This window comes from Glycine soja, chromosome 19 (genome assembly GCF_004193775.1).
Source record: "Glycine soja cultivar W05 chromosome 19, ASM419377v2, whole genome shotgun sequence".
NCBI lineage: Eukaryota > Viridiplantae > Streptophyta > Magnoliopsida > Fabales > Fabaceae > Glycine > Glycine soja.
The window spans coordinates 8,080,303-8,104,965 of NC_041020.1; the positions used below are offsets into that span (position 1 = coordinate 8,080,303).

The 24,663-nt window shown below is 34.0% G+C and overlaps 1 protein-coding gene and 3 non-coding genes across 4 annotated transcripts; all 4 read right to left on the reverse strand.

Annotated features, from left to right (window-relative positions):
• Positions 1–478: 478 nt before the first annotated feature.
• LOC114400963 lies at positions 479–597 on the reverse strand. Its single transcript, XR_003664085.1, has one exon. It is a non-coding gene; the product is annotated as a U5 spliceosomal RNA (small nuclear RNA).
• Positions 598–3,992: 3,395 nt separating this feature from the next.
• Positions 3,993–4,111, reverse strand: LOC114400965. Its single transcript, XR_003664087.1, has one exon. It is a non-coding gene; the product is annotated as a U5 spliceosomal RNA (small nuclear RNA).
• A 4,954-nt stretch (positions 4,112–9,065) lies between these two features.
• Positions 9,066–9,183, reverse strand: LOC114400962. The gene has a single exon (XR_003664084.1). It is a non-coding gene; the product is annotated as a U5 spliceosomal RNA (small nuclear RNA).
• Positions 9,184–10,957: 1,774 nt separating this feature from the next.
• On the reverse strand, positions 10,958–12,243 carry LOC114399555. The gene has a single exon (XM_028361758.1). It carries the CDS (start codon positions 12,064–12,066, stop codon positions 11,374–11,376), a length of 693 nt encoding a protein of 230 aa, XP_028217559.1. The 5' UTR covers positions 12,067–12,243; the 3' UTR covers positions 10,958–11,373.
• Positions 12,244–24,663: the final 12,420 nt, after the last annotated feature.

Below are 24,663 nucleotides of genomic sequence, written 5' to 3' on the forward strand. Positions count from 1 at the left end.
AACAATGCCAATATATGATTTCGGATGTGACTTTTTTTATAAAAAAAAAAAAAAAAAACAAAGGGCTGTTGCAGCAAGTGAAGGTCGTTTATAACTCTCCACTTTCACTTGTATTATATCTAATTGTTACGTTAATCTTTTGGTGCATATATATCATTTTATCTTCTGGTCATTTTAGAGATAGAAAATACTTTTACTTAGAATATTAATTGTGATATTTATTTTATAACTGCGTTGTGACGACCTATGAATATCTATTGTGATTTACGGCTTAATTTACCTCCTTTAAATAAAAAAGCTCATAATATTAAAACCACAAATAAGATTATTCCGCTTTTTTTTACTGACCAAATAATATTAGAGTATCAAAATAAATAACCCACGCCAAGTGGTAAAACTATGCTCGAGATTTGTTAACATTTGCAAATTATAAAAAACCATGGTTTAAAAAAGTTGACATAATTTAGACTAAGATTGTAGGTCCTCTTTCGAAGACCCTTTCATAAAAAATTGGCGTATGCCGCTTAGAGTGACAAACACACGGTATTCTTTAGTAAAAGGCGAAAGAATAGTTCGCTCTGTGCTTATCACACGGCTCCGTGCTTAAAACTAAATGCAGCTCTTCCATTTTATAGCATAAGCAGTTCACTTCTATTTGGTATATTACTCAATGTGGGCTTTGCTCAAGAAATAGACACTCGATCATACCCATATACAATACTTCATTTTCTATCAACTGTGCGCTAATAATGCTATACACAGAAAGCATGTCTTTTCTCTAAAGGTACCAACTTATTGTTGATGAATTGGGAGCATTCTTTGTAGTTTTGGGGGTCATAAAATATGAAAAGATTGTATGAGCTTAAAATGTCTTTATCTCCTTCTAATATTGTAGTGGAGAAAAAAGAAGATAAAAAACAGAATTACAAATTGCTTGGTAGTGTCCCATGAGAATTTATATATTATTTGTGCCCTTCGTTATATTAACTTTGTCAAATGACTCAGTACTATTTGATAAGAGAATAAACTATTGGTGTTTAACAGAATTTAGAATGGAAAACCATGAGCAAGCAGATGCTCCCATTCTTCTACTTCTGCATGGTTTTATGTTGGTTAGCCTGTTATCAGAAAATTGAGAGGAGATCAAGTTATTCCTACTTGGTGAGGCCAAACATGATAGAGTTTAAATTATAGAAAAGGAGTACCATAGAAGACATTCATTATATTGATTAAAATTGATAAAAGACACATTGACAGGTAGGTAAGTGCTCTATATTACTCTTTAACACCTGTAGTATTCATTTTATTTTTTGTTACGGTTCATCAAAGTCTGCTTTGTACAATTTAATCGCATGTAAAGAGAATTAGGAATGTGAACAGAGGAGTGCATTGCTTTGGAGGCTTATGGAAAGCTACACATCTGTGGCATAATGCGTTTGTTTTTATGAGATGTGTGGTACTTCAATTACTTGTGTTCTGCACATGTTCTTGTGAGCAAATTGCACTCCAAAGGGTCATTATTGATCATTGATCAATTTATGTGCATCTCATCTATATTTCTTTTAAATAACAAGTGTTTCAAATTACACAATTTAGATTTCTTATAAACCGTCTTTATTTTCTGCTAACCATTGTATATTATGTTTTTCTCCTCGCTGATATGATCTGTCTAAAGATTAATTTGCTTATCAGGTTATGGTGTTCTTTGACACCTAAATAACCTTTTTAATACTTATAAGTTGGGGAATTATCTTCGAATACTATTGTTATATCCTCCTACAAATCACAAGCGTTTAGTTTTTTAAACTTGGCTTGATTCCAGTTCCTGAGGCTCTTGTTCTTGCATCAAACACTTCATGTGCAACCATTTATTTGTTAAATAAAAATAAAAGGAGCTCTTGTTCTTACATCAAACACTTCACGTGCACCCATTTATTTGTTAAAAGGAAAATGATGTATGACATCTCTGCTAATTGACGTGTGCAACCATATATTTTAATATAAAAAACCACAATAAATGCTAATACTGTTATTGTTACATTGAAACAAACCTAGAGTAGGATAACAGTGGCATTCTTCACTAAAAAATCATAGAATAATTCACTCTGTTCACTTTGTCAGTAACGCATGGCTCCGTATTTATAACACAGATACACCGTTTCATTTTACTCGATGTGGGCTTTGGTTATGAAAGATTCGCTAACACAACCGGTTCTTCTTGAGAAATCTCCATTTCTACACAGAAATTTTCTTGTTTCTTGAATCCTGCACTGACAGGATGTAAAATTTCAACTAACAGATTTTTTACGTGTTCTACATTCAACATTATTTTTAGTTTGTAGTTTTTACATAACTATAGTGTGATGAGGAAAGTTATCAAATATCAAAGATATTATTTCTGAACTCTAATATTTTGGGAGTGTGGAATGACTGCAATTATTTCTTTACCTTGGTAAAATATAACATATTCCTTGAAACCAATACACTTATATAGTCATCTGAGCTTTGATTATACTCAGTTTAAGCTTGATCTCTGTGTTCAATGTAATAATTTATTAAAACCTGTATTATGATTGGTGGATATCTGCATTTTGATAATTATAATTGACATTAGTTTTTTTTTTCTATTGGAAGCTTTCTTATTTTGCATTACTTTGGATGAAACTAATGAACCATACATTAACTATGGCAAGGCTCTTGGAGGTATACCCATAGTCAAATTTTATATGTTAAGCCAGTGTCTCAGTCTGAAAAAAGAAACTGTATGATTACACATTATCCATGATAACATTTCAAATGTTGTTATGCAGCAGAAGTAATCATTTGCATAAAGAAAATACCTTCTGAAAATAATCCAATTCTATGGGAGTTAAAATTTGTAAAGATGAGATGTCCAAAACATGAATTGACAAGCACAAGTGTGCAACTGACATTTTTTTTTTTACCTCATCTGACTTGTTTGGTTCCAATTACTTACAATGGGAATTCTGGTTAAGTATCAAAGATGGGGCCATGGACATGAATGACAACTGTTGATTACAATTAAATATCGCAAAAAAAAAAACACAAAATTTTTAAGTTAAATTTGCAGGGTCCTCTTTTGAAGACCCTGTTACAAAAACCGGCGTATGGCGCTCATAAGTTACGGAGAGAGATGTTGAGGATGAATTCCAAGGTTTTGAACTTATAGAGAGGTAACAGAACAAAAGCATTATTTGATAATTTTGCATGTTTAGAAAAAAATATATTATTCACAAATTTAAAGAAAGAACGAGAACCTGGTACATGTTACAGTCTGTGCGCTAATAACAATACTTCATTTCAAAACTCTACATTGAACAAAGTCCATTTAAAAAGGAAAGTTAAAACTTTGTACAATATGATAGTGATAAACACTTTTTACATACACCATAACTTTACAATTTACGTAATCCTGTAAGTTGCTCAAAAGGAGACAAAATAAATGAACGAAAAACTAAAGAGAAATGTCATAAACCATCACCACAACCTCTAGAAGCAACAAACTCAACCAACAAAGAACAAGTTCAAATTTAGGGAACCAATATTTCCACCCACATTCAAAAGAACTGAAAAAGTCCAAAAAAGGTTTTCTATTCTCTTTCCTTAATTCAGCAGAGGGCGAGCCCTGGTGCAGCGGTAAAGTTGTGCCTTAGTGACTTGTTGGTCATGGGTTCGAATCCGGAAACAACCTCTTTGCATATGCAAGGGTAAGGCTGCGTACAATATCCCTCCCCCATACCTTCGCATAGCGAAGAGCCTCTGGTCAATGGGGTACGAAGTTTTTTTCCTTAATTCAGCAATAGAATCTGGCACAGACAGATAGAAAAGGACCTCTTCGTTGGTGGGGTTGCAGACTTTGTTAGTTTAAGTTCCTGAATCAGAGATAAATGATTAAGGAAACGAGTATCATAAATATTAAAAACCTTGATGATTTCAAGTACAAACAGAATTCAAGTTTAAGATTGCAGGGTCATCTATCTAAAAACCCTTATTCAAAAATTGGCTTATGCCGCTTAAAGTGACAAGCACACAATATTCTTTAGTAAAAGGCAAAAGAATAGAATAGTTCCTCTGTACTTATCACACGGCTCCGTAGTCTAAACCAGTTGCAGTCCTTTGTTTTATAGTATAAACAGTTTATTTCCACAGTACATCACTCGATATGGTCTTCAGTCATGTCCACTTCCACATAATATGTTTCAGTTCTTGCTAATTGTTAAATGCAACAGAGAAATCTAGCAGACTGAGCAAGAAAGGACCATTCTGAATGTCCTCAAGAAGCTTGAAACTTGACCTGTTAGTTACTTCCATGGTGGGTTGCACTGTTGCAAGTTTTGTTGGTTCCCAATCCTGAGGCTCTTGTTGTTCTTGCGTCACGCACGGTCATGTGCAAACCTTGATTATCTCAGTTCAGCACAAGGTTTTAAAAAACGATCCACGACTGAGATTTAGGCCACAATATCAAGGTTTTTTAACTATCCACAATCACGATTTGACCTACATCTGCCACATTTGTCCTTGATTTGCTGCGACATCAACAAACGCAACGAAACCGCAAACCCGACCATAACCGATATTTAAAACCTTGGTTCAGCATATGTGATGAGAATCCTAAAACTGTCAAAATACAGAGACCTATGACCAGGAGTAGGACCAAACAATCAGTGGATACCCCCCAACAAATAGTAGCAGACATACTTAACAAGGCCCAAGTGAAGAAGGATGAAGGCCTAAAGGCAGAGGCACTATTAAGAATATTAATTGTTGCTGAAGACCCAGACTAATTTGAAGGCTCATACCAAATATGTTCTTTTTTTATTTATAATTTTTTCGTTTTAATTTTGGCCCAAACTGTTTTAAAGGTCCATGTTTATTTCTATCTTTTTGATACTCTATATGTATGGATTTCGTTTTCAATAGAGAGAACTTTTGGCATTTGATAAAATTTGATAAGAGCTTTTCTCTGGGTTTCTTGTTGAACCAATCTCAGACTTATCTACCCTGACTTATCTTCCCTCTCTGGAGGTGGCGTCATCCAAAACTTTGTAACCTATATCAAGCGATCCGCTCCTAGTAAGGATCACATCATGTGGTATCAGAGCTTCGGCTCTTGTTACAGGTTCTATCCTATCCAATTTTTATTTTTTTCCTTTGTCATTTGTGTCTCAGTTTCGTGTTTACGTCTTGTTTGCATCCTTGTTGCATTCTTGTTTGCATCTTGTTGCGTTCTTGTTTGCGTTCTTATTTTTGTTCTAGTTATTGTTTTTGTTTTTTTCAAATTCAATGTAAAAAAAAACAAAAATTATGTTTCAAATTTTGTTTGGGGACAATTTGGCTTACGAGAGAACTTTGGGGGTTTAGGGTTTAGTAGGCCATTGAATTTCTCATATTTGTTTGTTCGAGTATTGAACGAATTGCCCAATTAGCTATTGAATTTGGACCAGTGGAATTGATTGAGTGAATAATAGTCTATTATCCTAGACGAATTTTGAAAAAGAAAGCAAAAAAAAAAAAAAAAAGCTGCAGAAAGTTTGAAAAAAAAAAGTGGGTGTTTGAATCTTTGAACACGAATTTGAGGAAGTTAGAGGCATTTTATTTTGGCAAAAATCTGTTATCCAAGTTTGTTATCCAATATGTTAGTTTGTGATCCTAGTTTGTTATACAATCTGTTAGTCTGTTATCCTAGTTTGTTATCCAATCTGTTAATTTGTTATTCTAGTTTGTTATCAAATCTGTTAGTTTGTTATCCAATCTGCTATTCCATAATTATGTTGTCTTTCCTGTTCTATTACCTTTGTGCATCCAATTTGATCCATCTAGGAACTTACAAGGGAGTGAATGGTAAAAGGCAAGAGTGACAAAAAAACATCATACAAAAGCCTATATTGAGAGCATCAAACACGAGTGAACTATCATTAAAGATAGAAACACGTGAGTAGAGTGTGGTGAGGTCATGTGATCTTTGTTTAAATTATTGCAGAATTGTTTGTTCCTTAATCATGGCAGGAGCTAGTGACGGTGGTGGTGAATATCATCAACTGGACGGATCTCAGCGCTTATTATTGGACGTAATGACTACACAAATGCAACATTTGTTGAACCGTAACAATGAAGAGCTCTACAGACGAATAGAAGGACTAGAGCACCAAATGAATCCAAATGTTGGGAGACCTTATGGTGGGAACAGAAGGTCCAATGATGGACCGAACTGAATGGAGGGGCAGAACAAAATTAAGGGAGTAAAACTTAATGTACCCCCTTTCAAAGGCAGAAGTGACCCAGACGCCTACCTTGACTGGGAGATGAAGATTCAACATGTATTCTCTTACAATGATTATATTGAAGAGCAGAAGGTGAAGTTTGCAGCAGTTGAATTCTCATACTATACCCTTGTTTGGTGGAATAAAAATCAAAGAAAGATGATGAGAGAGGAGGGGCGAGAGATAGATACATTAACTGAGATGAGAAGGGTTATGCGAAAGAGGTATGTTCCAACTAGCTACAACAGAACCATGCGACAGAAACTCCAGAGGTTGTCCCAGGGAAGTTTGACTATGGAGGAGTACTACAAGGAGATGACACTAGTAAGGGCCAACATTGAAGAGGACACTGAGGATACAATGGCTAGTTTTTTGAGTGGCCTAAATCCTAACATTAGAGATGTTGTTGAATTATAGGAGTAGGTGGAATTAGATGACTTGTTGCATAAGGCAGTCCGGGTTGAACAACAGTTGAAGAGGAAAATTGCAGCAACAAGGAACTCATCCAAAAATTTCAACCAGAACTTGACCAACAGATCCAAGAAAAAGGGAGGCAACATGTCCAGTTCACATGGAAAGTCACAGTGTCCAGTGCTGAAATCAAGCATAATTCTGCTTCATCATCCAACACTAGTACGAGAAACATAAAATGCTTCAAATGCTGAGGTAGAGGACATAGTGCTTCTGACTGTCCAACTAGGAGGACCATGATCATGAAGGCAGATGGAGCAATCACCAGTGAATCTGAAATCAGTGAAGAAGAAGAAGAAGAAGAAGAAGAAGAAGAAGAAGAAGAAGAAGAAGAAGAAGAAGAAGAAGAAGAGATGTACGATTAATGGTAAACTTTGCTCTTTAATTGTTGATGGAGGAAGTTATACCAATGTTGCAAGTTCCAGGTTAGTGTCCAAACTTAATTTGGATACTAAGCCTCGTCCTAGGCCATACAGACTTCAGTGGCTTAGTGATGATAGGGTGTTGTGTGATGTGGTTCCAATGGAGGCAACTCATATACTGTTAGGAAGACCATGGTAGTATGACACCAAAGCAGTGCAAGATGACTTCACCAACAATATTTCTTTCCAGCACCATGACCGGAAGATTATTCTTAAACCTCTATCCCCTAGAGAAGTGTGTGATGACCAAATTAGAATGAGAGAAAAGAGAGAACAAGAGAAAGAAAAGAGTGAGGTACCAAATAGCAATAGGAAAAAGAAGAGTGATTCACCTGAGAGAAAGAGTGATACACATGAGAGAAAATTTAATTGTGTAGCAAAGGCGACTGAAGTGAGGAAAGTGTTACTTGCTCGTGAGTCGCTCTATCTATTGTACTGCAAAGACAGTAGAGTTTCTGTTGATAATTCTAATGAGTTAACGATTTCTGCTTCTCCTAGTGTTGAACTCTTATTGCAGGAATTTAAAGATGTCTTTCCCAAGGAGACTTCTTATGGACTACCACCTTCAAGAGGCATAGAACATCAAATTGACCTCCTTCCAGGAGTTTCATTGCCTAACAGGTCAACTTACAAAAGCAATCCCCAAGAGACTCAACATAAGGATGCACAGGCTAAAGTTGAGTATATGAAAAGATTGCATAAGCAGGTGAAGGTTCAAATTGCAAAGAAGAATGAAAGTTATGTCAAGCAAGCCAACAAGAACAGGAAGGAAGTGGTACTTGAATCAAATGATTGGGTTTGGATACACATGAGGAAGGAAAGGTTCCCTAAATAAAGGAAGTTCAAACTTCAACCTAGAGGAGACGGACATTTCCAAGCACTAGAGAGGATCAATGACAATGCTTACAAGATCGACATTCCAGGTGATGATTCTGAACATTTGAGGATAAATGCTTTCCAAGAAGGAGGAAATGATGAGAATCCTAAATCTGTCCAAATACAGGGACCTATGACCAAGAGTAGGACCAAACAGTTAGTGGATACCCTCCAACAAATGATAGCAGACAAACTTAACAAGGCCCAAGTGAAGAAGGATGAAGGCCTAGAGACAGAGACACTACTAAGAATATTAATTGTTGCTGAAGGCCTGGACTAATTTGAAGGCACATGCCAAACATGTTCTTTTTTTTATTTATAATTTTTTTGTTGTAATTTTGGCCCAAACTGTTTTAAAGGCTCATGTCTATTTTTGTCTTTTCGTTCAGATACTCTATATGTATGGATTTCATTTTCAATAGAGAGGACTGTTGGCATTTGATAGAATTTGGTGAGAGCTTCTCTCTGGATTTCTTGTTGAACCAATCTCAGACATATTAAGATAATCCTTGTGGCGTCTATCCTGACTTATCTTTCTTCTCTGGAAGTAGCGTCATCCAAAATATTGTAACCTATATCAAGTGATTCGTTCCTAATAAGGATCACATCAATATGCATAATAATAGGGTCCTCTCTTCATGAAGAAAATAAATCTAACCACAGAGCTAAGCCTCGAAGGGAAAGGGTGGTCTGAATTGAAATTGTGGTTAAGGATCAAAGATATGAAGGGAAAGGGTGGTCTGAATTGAAATTGTGGTTAAGGATCAAAGATATGGGGGTCATTAATGAAACTTTTGATTCAAAAGTGAAGTGAGGCCCATGAAGGCAGAAGTGGGAAGTAGTGAAAAATGTGGTTGAAGGAAAAACAATAATAATAATATAACATTAATAGGTGTGGTAACACAGGTTTATATTATATTCTGGTTCCTAACAGCAAACAACATGAATGGAACTATTAATAGTTCTAGGAAATGAACCATTTATTCAAATATGCAAAACTTAAACTGAAGTTGTAGGGTCCTCAAAAGAAGACCCTTTTACAAAAATTGGCGTATGCTGCTTCTAGTAACAAGTACACGGTATTCTTTAGTAAAAGGCGAAAGAATAGTTCGCTCTGTACTTATCACACAGCTCCGTAATTAATTGAAATGAAGCTGTTTTATTTTATAGTGTAAGCGGTTTACTTCAACATAGCATATTACTCGATGTGGGCTTTGGTGATGTTATTTTACTTGCTGGGACAGAATGTACCCAACTGTGTCAGATTTTTGGCTTGAGGAAAATTAACAAGCATCAAAGATGTTATGTTAATAATGTTATAACTCTCTAATACCCTTGGTTTCAACTTTTTGGGAGTGTGGACTGACTGACTGTCATTAGTCATTTACCTTAGTAAAATAAGACAATATTTCCTAAAACAGTACACTAATAGTCATCTGAGCTTTGATTATACTCAGTTTAAGCTTGATCTATCTGTTTACTATAATATTTTATTAATACTTGTACTATGATGGGTAGATATCTACATTCTGGTAATTATAATTCACATGACCTTTTGTTTCTACTTGTAAGTGCCTAAGTGGTAACAGTATGCACCAAATAATGAAATATTATTAGGATCCTCTTGTAATGATAATCGTGTTAGTCCTTCCTGTAGTTTGTATGAAAACTCAGGTAAACAGAATTAATAAAATATGATTTCTAATTTTCATTTATTTAATCCCTCTGGCTTTCAGGCCAAGTTTATTTCCTCCTGTTGTGACGCCTTTGGTCCTTGATTAAATTCCAGGCCATGGTTTTCACCTTGACTCAATCAATTGCTCATATGATCAACTGGAACAGTTTGAACATAATGCTAGGCTTTTAGGTTCTGCATTATCATTCAACAAAGGGCAGATAGGTTGCGAGATACTGACTGCACTTACCAACCAAATTCCTAGAATATTGCAAAGTCTAAATTATTTTAGTAATTGATTGATACAAAGCAAGCTCAATATGAAAGATGTTATCCTCAATGCTGAATTGGTTCCTTGAAATGCCACTCAGCAAAATGAGCATACCGAGTGCCTCAACTTTTCATTTTTTGCTTTCTGTTTGACAAATTGAAAACCATGGCAAGAGAATATGTACACAGATTGTAATGTCTTCGTGGGATGTGAGGAATCTAAAGTGAGAAACCAACTTAAGGTAGGTAATTGATTGTGTGATAGAATATCTAGATTCAAATTGCTGTCAGTATTATAAACAGAGTAGTCAAGGCATGGTTTGCATGGAAAAGAGCTGCATTATGCATGAAAGCTAAGATTTTGGTTCAAGAAGCCAAGAGTTAGATTGAGAAGTAGCCATGTATAGACAAGATTGGTAAAGGACGAAATAATGGATTGTGAGATGAGCAACCCCTTGAGGAAAAGGACTTAATTTAATATTGAAGCATTTGAGACTGATGTTTATATACATGGGAGATGTACTCCAAATTTTGGTAGGTGAAATTTGTTGAAGTCCTTGTTGATTCCAGGAAAGGGCACCATTTGAATTTGTTTACTTCTTGCTACTGAAATTCCTCTAAACTAGTCATGCAACATATTACTAGTAATTTTTCTTTTTTCTTTTTTTGTTTCTGATCCATGAACAACGGTATACATTGTTGTACAAATAGATCGATGGTATTTCTAATTGGGTCTCTCTGGATCTTTTGCATAACTGGATAGATAGCATCCAAGGATGATAGTATTTATTATTTTCTGTATGTGTTGCCTAAAACTCACCAATATTATTCAGTTCTTGGATCATTAACCTAAGCTGATGATTAGAAAGTTGAAAACTGTTTTATTTCTATGTATTCATTAAACAAATGAAGCAAATATTGAAGATCAAAACAAACAAATGAAACAACTGGCATTAGCCATATCTTAAGCACACCAGAAACAGAAATTTTCATATCTTAAACTTGGTAATTAAAAGACTACTAGTATAATGTGGGTATAGTTGAATGGGATAGTCCACTTCAGGTTAAACATTAGTCACCAGACATAGATCTATTTTGAATCTTTGATGAACAAAGTCCATTCTAAGAGGAAAGGGTAAAATAAAACTATGCATCTCCTATAGTGTTACAGTGAGAAACACTTTTACGTACACCATAAAAATTTACAATTTTACATCATTCTGTAAGTTCCTCAAAAGGAGACAAAAAAAAAAACAGAATGAATGGAAACCAAAAGAGAAATTGCACAACCATCACCACAGCCTCTCAAAGCCAACAAACTCCACCAATAAAGAACAAGTCCAAATTCAAGGAATCAATATTTCCACAACACCCACATTCAAAACTGTCTGTGGTGCCCGGAAATTGTTCTCCCCATCACCTTGTTACTCCTTCCTCCTCCTCTACCTTCACCATTGATGGCAATGGCAGTAGCAGAAGAAAAACTCTTAAGCTCATCAATGCAAGCATAGCTCTTCCTTGCCATCACACCACCACCACCACCCTTCTTCTTCTCCCCTCCACTCACTGACTTGCTCCCTCTTGAACTCAACACCACCCCATTTCCACTCTTGCTTGGTGGTGTCATTGAAGGCAAGTTGTTCACTGGTTTCCTATTCTCTTTCCTTAACGCGGAAGAGAAATCCGGCACAGACTGAGCAATGGAAAAGGACCCTTTTGAGTGTCCCCCACAAGCTTGAAACTTGACCTGTTTCTTCCTTGGTGGGGTTGCAGGTTTTGCCCTTGGTTCCAATTCATGAGCCTTTTGTTGTTGTTGTTGTTGCTCTTGCATCAAACACCTCATGTGCAACCTTGATTCTCTCAGTTCAGCATATGCAGTGTAGTTTGGTCCTCTCTCCAAGATGAAGCTGTCTGCAGAGGTGAGCCTCAGAGGGAAAGGGTTGTCTGAATTGGAATTCTGGTTAAGGATCATTGATATGGGGTCAAGGGCATGCAAGAGAGGCTCAATAGTGAGGTTTGGTTGATGAGTTTGTGGCAATGACATGTTACTGTTTGTGTTTGTGTCAGCCATGATTGATGGGAAGAAGAATATTGGAAGAATTTGAAGGTTTTGGCACAGTCTTTTCTCTTTTGTATCTATGGCTGATTGAGTAATCAACAGTTTATTATTATACACCTTCTTCTTGAAATTCTTTTGCTTAATTTTCTTCTATGTAGAATTTGATAAAGTGAAAAGGATTTAATTTTGCAACGGTCTAAATATTAGGTGGATGTGGGTAAGAGAAAAAGCCACTTTTACTTTATTGTTTTGTTAAGCCTAATGATGGGTTTTACTAACGTTCAAGTTGAGGTTGGATATGGTTGAAGAATCTAAAGTCTTTGTGCATTTAGGATATTCTATATTAACCGAATAATTAATTGGTTATCAAAATGTATGTGAAGTAAGAAAAAAAAAGTGGGATTTGTTTTAAATTGTATTGTATAATAATATTATATTAAGTTATATGGGTTGGGCTTTTAATCATTAGGGGATAAATTTTTCTTAATTTATCAAATGAGGTAATTTTTGAATTATTTATCAAATAAGAGGAAGTTGTATGGATGGTTACGACTTTTTAGAGATTTCTATTTTTTTTAATGAAATCGTATCAATCATCACAACTTTTGCCATTTTTATTTTTATGGGGTTAGTGTTGCATTATTGCGCAGTGGTGCACCATATGTTTGCATTTTGAGTAAGGTATTTATGTTTGATTTTCTTGCTTTATCATCGTAGACGGCCATTGTGGGCTGTGCAAATGGCTGAATCCTAGGGAATGTGCATGTCTTTGAGTTATTATATGATTGATATTGAGGATTGATAGAAACACATTCTGACAAAAATCCACTTATTAATTAAAAATTATGAATCAAAAGAAAAATTCATTAATTAAGATATGAGACTCACCTGATGATTTTCAAAATTTTCAACCTATGAGAGATAATATATTGAACAAAATGTGTTAAGTGTATTTTTATCATTTCTCTACCAGTATGAGTATTGTATCAATTGAGATTCTTAGTCTATGAAATTTTTTATTGTATACCATTGAATGTCTCAGCTATATATATACATCATTAGTATAGTATGTTATTTCAATTATCTTTTTCAATATTATATAAAGTTGATGTGCTATAAAAGAATCTTTCATCAATTAAATAGGTGGTTCTCTTAAATTTTCATATTAAATGTAGAAGAATTTGTTGAGAGCTAGTGCGAATGTGCGATAGCCTTTTTACATCTAATTTCTGATTTGATTCTTGGAATACAAGTAATTTTGGATTGATTTATATGCTGGTGTTTAACTTAAGCAGTTAAGCCTTTATATTATCACAAGAATGGGATACCTAATCCCCATTTTTTTTTTTTTTTGTGAATACCTAATTGTAATCTCCAATATAAGCTATATGTTATCATGCAGACAAAATATACCGAAACAAAAATTAGGACTTGGAGAAAAGTTTATCAAATTAACGAAAAATATCTAAACAAGAATAAGTAACGCTTGTATTATCCTAACAACAGCTACTGCATACATTTTTTTTTAGCTTATTTTCATAAGTTACGATAATATGCTCAAAATAATTTTATACTAGTTTTGAAAGTTGTATTGTAAGCTCTTTTGTACGTTGTCAAAAAATTTCATAATGTTTTTTTGAAGATAAGTCCAAGTAAATTAAAATAAATTCATCTACAATTTTCTTCGCTAAAAATATAATTTAGTTTTAATAGAAGATTAATTAATTAAATGAATTATGACAGCAAACTTAAGTTTATAAAAAATATAATGTTAAATTTTTAAAATGGGCCTTATAATCACGACACGACGGAGCGGGAAAAAAAAACTCAAGACAAATAAGTTTATAAAAAAGTAGAGATGTAATAGTTGATAGTTTATTTATTAAAAAAGATAAAAGCTCATTTAAACCAAAGTAATTATTTTTTAATTGAATGTTTTGATTTTAGAAAAGAGTTTAAGAACATCAATTTTTTAAGTGCAGGGATTGAGAGTAGCTCGAAAGCAGTTGCGGAACTTGACTAATTTTGAGGGGGGTAATATATTCAAAAAGAAGAAAATAACAAAGTTACTAAAAATTGTTTTCTATTCGGTGGGTATAGTTCAGTTAAAATAGGTTGAATTTGTGGGTTAATTTCCACAAAAAAAAAAACATCTTGGAAAGTAGAAACGATTTGGGGCAGTGGGATAACAAAGAGAAACAATAAAAATTAGAAAACTAGAATTGCAAATTGTTTCTCTTGTTGGTTGGTTTGAATGGTTTTCCCTATTGGGAGAGTGGACCGAAGGGTGTGGTTGGTAGTTATATAAGGGTGTTGTTAGGTGCACAAGATTGAAATATCTTTGATCCGTTGATCCGTAAGTCTTTTATGGATCAAGTTGATCCGTATGTGCTTAATATCAACATACGGATCAACTTTACCGAACAAGTTGATCCGTATAATTTACGGATCATCCTCACACACTCCTATCATAAATATGAAGAAAGCGCAGGTACAGTTTTGACATTTTAAAAAATGCTGGGTGCACCTAGCAACACCCTTATATAATTGTTTAAGCTCAAAGATGATCCTAGAAACTGTGTTCTTCGCTGCTTATGTTCAGCTTGTTATGGGTTTCACTTCTTTTCAGAAATCTTACTGAGATGAAGAGATAACAAATTGCCCCTGTGGCGTTGTTCTTCAAACTGAAAGGTGTGGCCTTTGTGGATGCAGAAATACATTTTATGGACATGCAATTTACTGGTTTTTTTTTTTAATTTTTGTTCATGTAATTTTCTTTTTTATTTTTGTTCTTGTAAAATATGTGTTTTTTTTTTCATTTTAAAAAAAATTTAGATAGTGTTTTAGATAATAAACAAATACTTTTAACATATAAAAAAATGATATCTAAAATGTTTTAAAAATGAAAAAAATAAAAATAATACATGTTGCAAAAAGACTAAAACTTAAAAAAATTATAGGGACAAAAAAAATTAAATGACATCAATAAAAAAAATATTCAAGTCTTATTTTTTTTAGTGGAAAAAAATAACTTTGTCAAAAGGGTGTATTATATAAAGGTAGAAACTAGATGAATCTTATGGTATTAAAGAGTGGTGCATCATGAATCACTTGTGAAAGTGGTGCTTGTTATACTCAGTCATCTTTTAGCCTTAATTGCTTTGTACATTGATCGAGAAATTAAGGGGGCTGAAATGTGCGAATAGGTATTCAATCGATTTTTATTTTGAGATTTTCGTTCTTTGTTGGATTTGAATTGAAATGTCATATTTGTTCTTTTTTATTCTTCTTATTTTGTTCTAATTGATTTCGATTTTGTTTTAATTGATTTTGAAATAAATATTGATGATTTTTTAGACATCATCAATTATTTTTTGAAATATTTAACAAACATATTAAACTCATCGGTCACCTACATCACTTAAGTATTTATTAGGAATAAAAACTTATTTTAATCAACTAAAAATTAACTATTCACAAAACTAAGAGAAAGTGAGTTAAACATCACTCTAAATAAGGTTAAAAGTGAGAAAATTACCTCAAAGTTTTCTTCAACAATTAAGTGTATTATGTAATTATCAATTTCACACCAATAACATGATTAAAAAATAATAATTATAAATTATATTTTTAAAGGAAAATCATATAATTTATTACTAGTATCCATATGTGAAGTTTCAATCTTTTGATATAAATATCTATTATGTGATTAAATATACAGGAGATATAATTTTGCTATAAAAAATTTCACAACTTAAATCGAGATCACTTGTACCCAAACAACACCATGCAACACTCTTATAGGAAATATATCAACTTCATAGCTCAAGTGAATATTACTTGTACTTAGAAATAACTATTATGATATACGCCTAGACTATGCGTCGGCCCATTACTAAAGAAGGCATAAAATCACTCTATAGATCAGACACATGAGGCCAAAGGTCCAAAAGGCCAATAAAAAGGATTTCTTGCCCCCACCAATCACTTAATTTTACTCTCACTCAGTTCAAAATAACAAATTCACATTCAAAGATGATTCTTGAGGGAATTCACTCCCAACTTTCTCATAGCACCAGGCACTACTACATTTTGATTAATTTACGACGCAGTAACAACGTCGGTGCCTGTAAAAACGTCGTTGAACGATTGCGGTGGCAATTTTGTAATTTTTTATTTTGTACAACAATGTTTCATTGCTACACCGTCTTAGTTAACTGGGCAAGAGGTATTTTTGCAAATATGAATCACTATTCTAAGACGATGTATATGTAAACACCATCGTAGATATCGTGTCATACAAAGACGGGTTTACCTATACACCGTTGTTAACATTAGGGAATATAATTCAAATGTGTGCTCATTCCTCGAAAACCCTCTCTCTCTTCTTCTTCAGTTGCCTCGCAAAGGAACCCGTGCACCACCGTGACTTCCACAGAGGAACCCTAGTACGCGCAAATGAACCATTGTGAACGGCTCATGCCCTAGGTTGTCGCATACCCCTGAGCTCCGCGTGGCGTGGTTCTGAGTTTTGAACCACCGTGAACGGCTCGTTCCCTTTAGTTGTCGCGACCTGCAAGTGGTTGCCAAGGTAAGCTTTCATGTCTTTTTCTTTGGTTATTTGGTGTTGAAGAAGTAGTTTGTTAATGGTTGACTTAACTTTAGGATGTTATAATTGTTTGTGGTATTTTTGAATGGCCCTCCGAAAGTGTTGCATGTTTGAAAATTTCTCGCAAATGAATGTATGAAAAATAAGTTAACATGATAAGGGTTAGGACTTTTATTGTTAGCATTTTAAGTTGTTGTGCATTTCTGGATGAAGTGGAGCATTTTAATTTGGTGGTGTTTTTGGATGAGGAATAAATTCTTGTCTATTGAGTGGGCGTTTTGCAATAGTTGGGTCGGAGGTTGAAGCATTTCCCTTGCTTGGTGGCGATGGTATTGAAGGCCAAAGACCACTTTGGATAGTAAATATTTTTAAAGCTTCGCCTTCCATGGACACTACACTTAAAGTCTTAACCCTATAAGTTGTAATTGTCTATTATTGTTCTTAGATATGTTATGAAAAACCAGGCTCGGATAAGCCACAATTTATAGACATTTCCATTAGTGAAAGTAGCTACCTATCCAAAGGCATGTGATCCTGTTTCTGCACCTTATATTTGCCTATTCTTTTGACTCGAAGTTACCATTTCTTAGATGTGCACTCTATAATTTCACCATGTCTACTTTGAAATGTTGTAGGCTTAATTGATTATGCATCTGTTAAGCTCATACATGTGCTTTGACTATTTATGGCACCTGTAATTAACATGTTTCTTTATGACATTGCTTATGAAGATTTACCTTGTTTGCAGTTGCAAAGGTTGAAATTATTTGGTAGTTAGGGAGCTGGGGTTTTCCAAATCACTAACATAAATATGATCCTCACAAGCTAGTGGTAGTTAGGGGCTTGGTAGTTAGAGACAGAGCCAAGTCTCTGCCATTCAACATGGAAGTTTGTTGCACCATGTTATATGATGAACAACTAAGCCAATGGGTTTTGTGTTGTTCTCAACTCTTAGTGGTAGTGTTATCACCAAAGGAAATCATATGGACTATATGGGCAAAATATTTGTGTTGAACTTCAAGGGAAAAGTGTTAGGTAGCTTTTGAGTATCACGCATTCGGTCATAGGTGTGTCGCATACTTTTGTAATGATAATATTAACTTTTAAAAATCAAATATCTTCCTCAACATGCGGATAATTTAGCATCAGACAATCAATTTGGACAGTTCACATCAAATATTTTCTTAGTTTTTTACCCTTTACCAATTTCTCTCTTTTTCAGCCTCTAAAGGAAAACTGGGAAAATAATATGGAGATTAGTGGACTTTCTGAATAAATGTTAACAGTTAATGATTAGGATGGGACATATGTTACTAAGTTAGTTGTACCTTCACATGCAGTTAGTATGTGAGGTTCATAGAAAGGATAATGTCAATTTAGGTAGTTATATTCATTTTAAAAGTGAATGCTTGGAGGCATATATGACTAACTCAATCCTTTTTTAAGTTTTTATATGTATATTTAACATGTATTTCAAATAAGTATTACTTTATTATGGGATAATGTTGTTTTTTGATTCATGTGTTGCTACTAAACTGAACACACTTGGCATTATTATTGTAAGATTTAGATTGATACCAAACTCCCTGTAGTTGGTGACCAAGCTGCTTATTTCAATTGTCTTCTACTTATTTATCTATACAGGTAATCTGTTATGTGCAGATGATAATGATGTAGCTAATTTTGTAGTCAAATCAATTTGAAAAGTTGAAAGAATTTGTATAATGTGTAGTTGACAACACACTCTGATACATCTTTCTAATTCCTTTTTATTTTATTAAATTCATGTGAGACCAAATTTGTGCACATATTTTTACCCAATAATAAGAAAAAATGTGTTGCTATCGTATGTCTTTGTGTTAGAAGTAAATGAAACCAGCTACAAATTACAAACCAACTATAAGAAATGAGAAGTAAAAGCTACAACAAACCAGCTACAAATTACAAACATCAATGTGGAAAATCAAATAAAAACATGTGGAAACAGCTTAAGATTTTATTTATACCTCAAATTTTGCTATTAGTCGTGATACACCATAATCATGTAGTAAAAAATGTATGACAAGGGACAAAGAAATTTAATTCATTGGTTAGAAGTAAACATTATAGAAAATCATGAAATGTTATAGCGAGACTAATTATGTATTTTTTCATTAGGGTTAAATATGATTTTAGACGTAAGAAAATTTATCAAAATTGGCTTTAGGCCTTAATTTACTTTTACCTTGGGAGTCACTTTCAACCATAATGCTTCTTAAACCTCTAGAAATAGGTACTTAAACATGACTTGTATCGCAATACACGTTTTATATAGTCATGTATTGGTAAAGATAAAACCGTTGTTGATCCAAGATGGAAATTAAGGTAAGATTCCAAGTCAGTCCCATGCTTGATATCCTCCCATTGAGGTTAGGATGCAACCAAGAATGAAAATCAAGAACATATTTCTTAAACATTACAAAAAGAAAAATAAAAATTATAAATCACAACTTTTTCAGATCATTCATGATATTTCTAAATGGCGCAAGATATGTGTGTGAAATATAAATACATGCAGCAAATGAGCTGCATATGGAAAATGTGTATATGTCCTGTTCTTCCCATAGCCACATATCATGCTACTATTCTAAAGTAAAAGATGTTTGATTCAGTAATGTTAAAATTTTAACTGCATAGGATGTGATTCATTTCTAGTTTGCAATTGCCTCAAAAAAATTATTCAATTGTCTGCGATGTTTTCTTCTAAGTAATTGTTTAGAGTTGGAGCAGATTAATAGAGTAGTGATCTCCTATTTATTTTGAACAGTTTTTTGTTGTGATGGTTGGATGTGTTTGTTAAAACCTTCATCTGTAGTCATTTAGGCCATTGTATTCTGAGTTTTTATTCCTTAACTGCCTCTTTGTACTTTATTTCAGCCTAATTTGTGTGGTTAGGCTTTATGTTATGGGATAAATTGTGCGGTTAGGAATTGTTATATGGAAAAAGTTATTTTATTGATTAAGGATTCTATATATAGTTGGACACATGATTTTTGTCTACTGTTATAGACCCATGCATGTTCCTAGTTTTGATTTTAAATTTTAATGGTGGTAGTAAGCATTATTTGGTACTTCAAGTCACATTTTTGTACTGCATTTCAATGAAATATTGGATTCATCCCAATTACCAAATAATTTTTTTTCTTATTCATTTGCTATAGTGATTTTGTGTGGTTGAAATGTCTTAACACAAAACTAACATAAATATAGAACATAGACATTAATGTCAGTTTTTTTCAAACAGGATTGACAATTATAGTATGGTGCAACACGCAACCTTTTTTGGTTCGTAGGCAACAATTCATATCTTAGGTCTATCCTATTATTACCAACCTTAAGGCAGAGTTCTTCATTAAGGTATGTAGAAACATGGAAAAAGTTTTGTTTCTTCATACACCTTTTTGTTTCTTGACTTTGTTGTCACATGTTTTCTATTTGTCTTCCACATGACCCTCGTGTGCTTCACATTTGTGACCCTCGAAGGTCATTCTCACAGTTGTGCTTGACGTGTTCGAAGATACGATGGATCACTTCATCTATCAACTCCTTAAAAGGTACGAACCCTAACCATGTTGATTCCAGTTTGTTGTTAGCCGAAAGCATGTGCTTATGTTGTTTAGTTTCAGTTAACATACTAATTGTTAGGGCAACTCCTGGTTTGTGAACATGGCCATTGAACACAAAATGTTGTAATTGAGTGATGAAAAAGGCAATTAAAACTTTGTAATAGGCTAACATATATAGTTGTAGTTGCTTATATGTGAATCTCAAATCGGCAACCTGTAACAATTTTGAGTGGCTTCTTCACTCGATCACATTTGTGTCTTTTTCACTTGTTGCATCAATGAGAATCACCATACAAAAACTACCAAAAAAAAACTTTATGTTCCATGGTCAAAATATAATGTTTGAAGCTAAATTTATATAATAAAAATTAAAAAAATAGTATTAATAACTAGCAGGTAAACCAAACCTGTAATATATAATTTTCATGTTGCTTTGCATGTTCTCAACATTAAAAGTCAGCAACTCATTCAATTCATTGCTAGATTTCTTCTCTGATGAAGCCAAATCAGAATGTATAACCATAGTTATCTGCCTAGTCTAATGTGTCTCTGTAAACAGAAACAAAATTGAATGATTTTAGGTAGAAATAATATAAACAAAATCATGCAATTGAATTCTTAATTCAATATCCAGAACCATTGTGTTGAAGTTAGCAACAACTGATTTCAAAGGGAAAGTTGGAGATGAACATGACTGACCATAAACTCTATGACTAGTAAGTGTTGACTAGTAGTAGAACTGAGTGGGAATTAGACTTTTTACTCTTGCTTCTTTGGCTTCTGCAGATACTTCATGTAATGCAGAACCTATGATCTCCATTGCCTTTTTACTCTTTTGTTCTTCATCCCTAGAATTCTCCAATTCACTGATAAGTTTGTTGTTTGTCTTCTAATAAGGCCTGCGCACTAGAAGCAACAACAGGGAGTAAAACAATCTTTGTTGTGCCATGTTTAGTTAAGTTAAGATTAGAGGGCAGAGGAGTGAGGATAGGTTTGGCATGATCCATCTTAGCCTTTTCAAGTACATGTTGAATGTATGTAGCCTGAGATAACAACAAAGAACCATTACTGAAATGTTTTACTTCAATACCGACAAAATAATCCAAATTACGTTGTTGTTTAAGGGCAAAGACAACATGTAGTTTGGTAATTAATTTTTTAATAAGAACAATACATGACCCTGTCATGGTAATATCATCAACATATATGAACAGATAAAGTCAGTCAAAAACAATTTTGAACACTACAAGTGATGGATCACACTTGGTATTTCCTAATTAAGCTTTGAATTTTCGTCATTTAGCTCTACAGTTTCATTTTTATGTACATGAGTGACTTGTTTTGAAGTTCCTGAATGACAATTTGAAGATGCTTTAATTTTATGACACTCTCCTCCACTTCAAATTTATCAGTTCCAGAACTTCCAACTACTTCACGTGCCTGTTCTTCGAAAACCTTTATTTAGCCCTGTAGTGTATGAGACATAAGTTCTTAAGCAGCGCCTTCCTTCTCTGATAAACGCCATTCAATGTTTCCTTTTAAAATATTTATTTTGACTTTCTCAAGAAGCCAATTTTCTCAAACTTTCTTCAAATTCATTCTTCAAAGATATAGATTGTTCCCCAACATATTTCAGGAATAGAACCAAGTCCATAGGCCAAGGATGACCATGACAAACCACAAATACCTTCCCCACATTATGCAACAATATTTCTGTCTTTCATAAACATTTCATTGCTTCCAATTACGATAGATAAAAAGCCAAAATATCACAGAATGGTGATTGTGAACCACATTCACCGGTGTGGGAGTTTCAAGTTGGGGAAATGAAACACAATCCTTTTTCCTCTCATTTCCATATAGTGCATTGAGTGACAAATAAGCTATCAGAATAGTTTTATTAAAACAAAAAAATAATGCAACCAATTTCATCTAGGGTTCAAACTTTCAGATCATATCTTATATTACTATTTTGAAATGAACATAATTAATTTTCCCTGAAACGAACACACAAGCCTCAAAGACAAGACTGAACACAGACAAGAACTTGAAAAATGAGGATGTTATAAACTCTGCACAATGCAGCCAAGCTTGTGGAGACTAAATAAACATATTTAACAAAAAAGACTTAATTTACCCTGTTTGAACCATGAATAAATTGAAGTAAGACGGAATGAGTAGGACACTGATGCATTTATTGTCAACCTTATGCTTGAAATCTGCTCCTCCTACACGTACACCATACCCAAATATTGTTGAATCTTGTTTGTTGTGAGCCGAAAGCATGTTCTTATGTTAATTTGTTGTTAAGGTTAACATGTTAATTGTTAGGGCAGTGCTTGAAAATGGAGAAGTAGTTCTTCTCATGAGGTTAACACTTCTTAAATTTTTATGTCATCATCTGACAAGTTCAAGAGGTAGTTCTTGCACGAGAACAATGTGTTCACAGTACTAAACTTAAGCATTCACTACTGAAAATGACAATTGCATCCTTGATGGGCACATATTCATTAGCAGCAAGGGTTACAGGTCCATTTTGAATTCATTGCTTAACACCTATTTTAGAAAAGTCATCAACTTGCTCCAAATATTCCATATAGAACAAGCTATGAGGATTCTCATTCACTACTTCCCGAAATCTCTAAAGAAAATTGCCCCCAAGCTTTTCGGTTGCCCTTTTTTTTTGGACTCGTCATGAGCTAAAGACAAACAACTTTAACCAATGGAGACAAAGTTCTATGTAGAACAACTTGAAGAGCTATAATAGAAGAAATTTCAATTGTTCAAATGTATAGTAAGTCGGTCATGTAGTGACAACATAACAAAGTCAGAAATACTAGTACTAAGTGGCAAAACATCCAGCCTTCGATATCTAGGTTAATTTGGCAGCGAGGTGCTCCTTAGAAATAGGAGTACCTCTAACCACTAAGTACTAACCTTTCAATAGAGCTTATGTTCCTAACATTCTGCACTGTTGGCCTCCATCATATAAGTTAAAGTTCCCACCCACCAAGCTTAGTGAGATTGAGGTCAGGTATTGTCAAAATTTATAGGAAACATTAGTTCAACCCCATAACTATGTAGATGCAGCACTCCACATAATATAGCAACTATGATGTTACTATACAGGCTAACCACGTTACAGGGTATATGATGGAATTATATTCCTTTTTGTTTTTAACCATACAACAATATATCATTTATATTTCTGAAAAAAATTCTTTGGTTGTAGGTAGTAGGTTGAGGCAAAAAGTTAGAAAGAAAATTCTTGTTTCACAAGCGTCCGACTTGACTTTGTTGTGTTTGGTTTGCCACTCCTCTGATCCCACTCGTACTACCTATTCACTGTATTTGTTTGGTATGTATTTCTTTCACTCCCACCACTGATAATTACGTTGTTATTGATATATCAAATTTGGTTTCTATAAGTAATTATGTGCATTGTGAGTGAACCTTAGTTTCCCGTTTGAGATTTTATACAACGATTAATACGGATAGTTTGCATTAATCGTTGTATGGAATCTTGAATTGTCCGTTTGGACAGTTTGAGAAGACTAATTTTTTATACTAGATTAATATGTGTATGTTACTTGTGTTTTCTAAAATTTGTTAAAATTTCGGTATACTTCATTTCACTTTATTCTCCGAGTGCATACTTGAATATGGTGGATGAAGTCATGGCACCGCTTTCATCTTGTGTACTTGGAGACATAGGCGAAATGCTGCCAAAATTTCAACAAATTTAGAAAAGACAATTAACATGTACTATTCAATCTAGTATAAAAACAAGTCTTCGTGAATGGGATAGGGCCACACCTTTATTGAAAAAAGTGAGGTTTACATGCATGTTACATATGTTGATAAAGTACTAGTATTACAGCAAAGGAAAATCATGGACTGAAGTTGGATGCAAGCATCACGCATTAGTGACGAGTATGAGAATGGAGTTGAACAATTCCTCCAATTTACTAAACTCAATGTACCATCTTTGCGGGGTAAATATTTTTGTCCTTGTGTGAAATGTGCAAATGGGAGACACCAGCCAATAAGTGAGATAAGATCACATCTTATATGTCACGGGATCATTCAAACTTACACTAAATGGATATGGCATGGGGAATTACCATACAAGCCACCATCAGTCGCTCACACTAAGCCTATGGATGTAGACATGGGAAATCGTATAGAAGAAATGATTCACGATCTAGGGCAAGATGGATTTCAACAAGCACATGCCCCTTTGTATGACAAAATAGAAAATGATTCGAAGATGCCTTTGTATCCTGGGTGCACAAGTTTCACAAGGTTGTTAGTAGTATTAGCTTTGGTGAACTTGAAGGCACGATTTGGGTGGAGTGACAAAAGCTTCACTAAATTGCTTCTTCTATTGAGAAA

Coding starts and splice junctions, on each gene's coding strand:
- LOC114399555 (XM_028361758.1), bottom strand. CDS start 12,066: ATGGCTGACACAAACACAAACAGTAACATGTCATTGCCACAAACTCAT.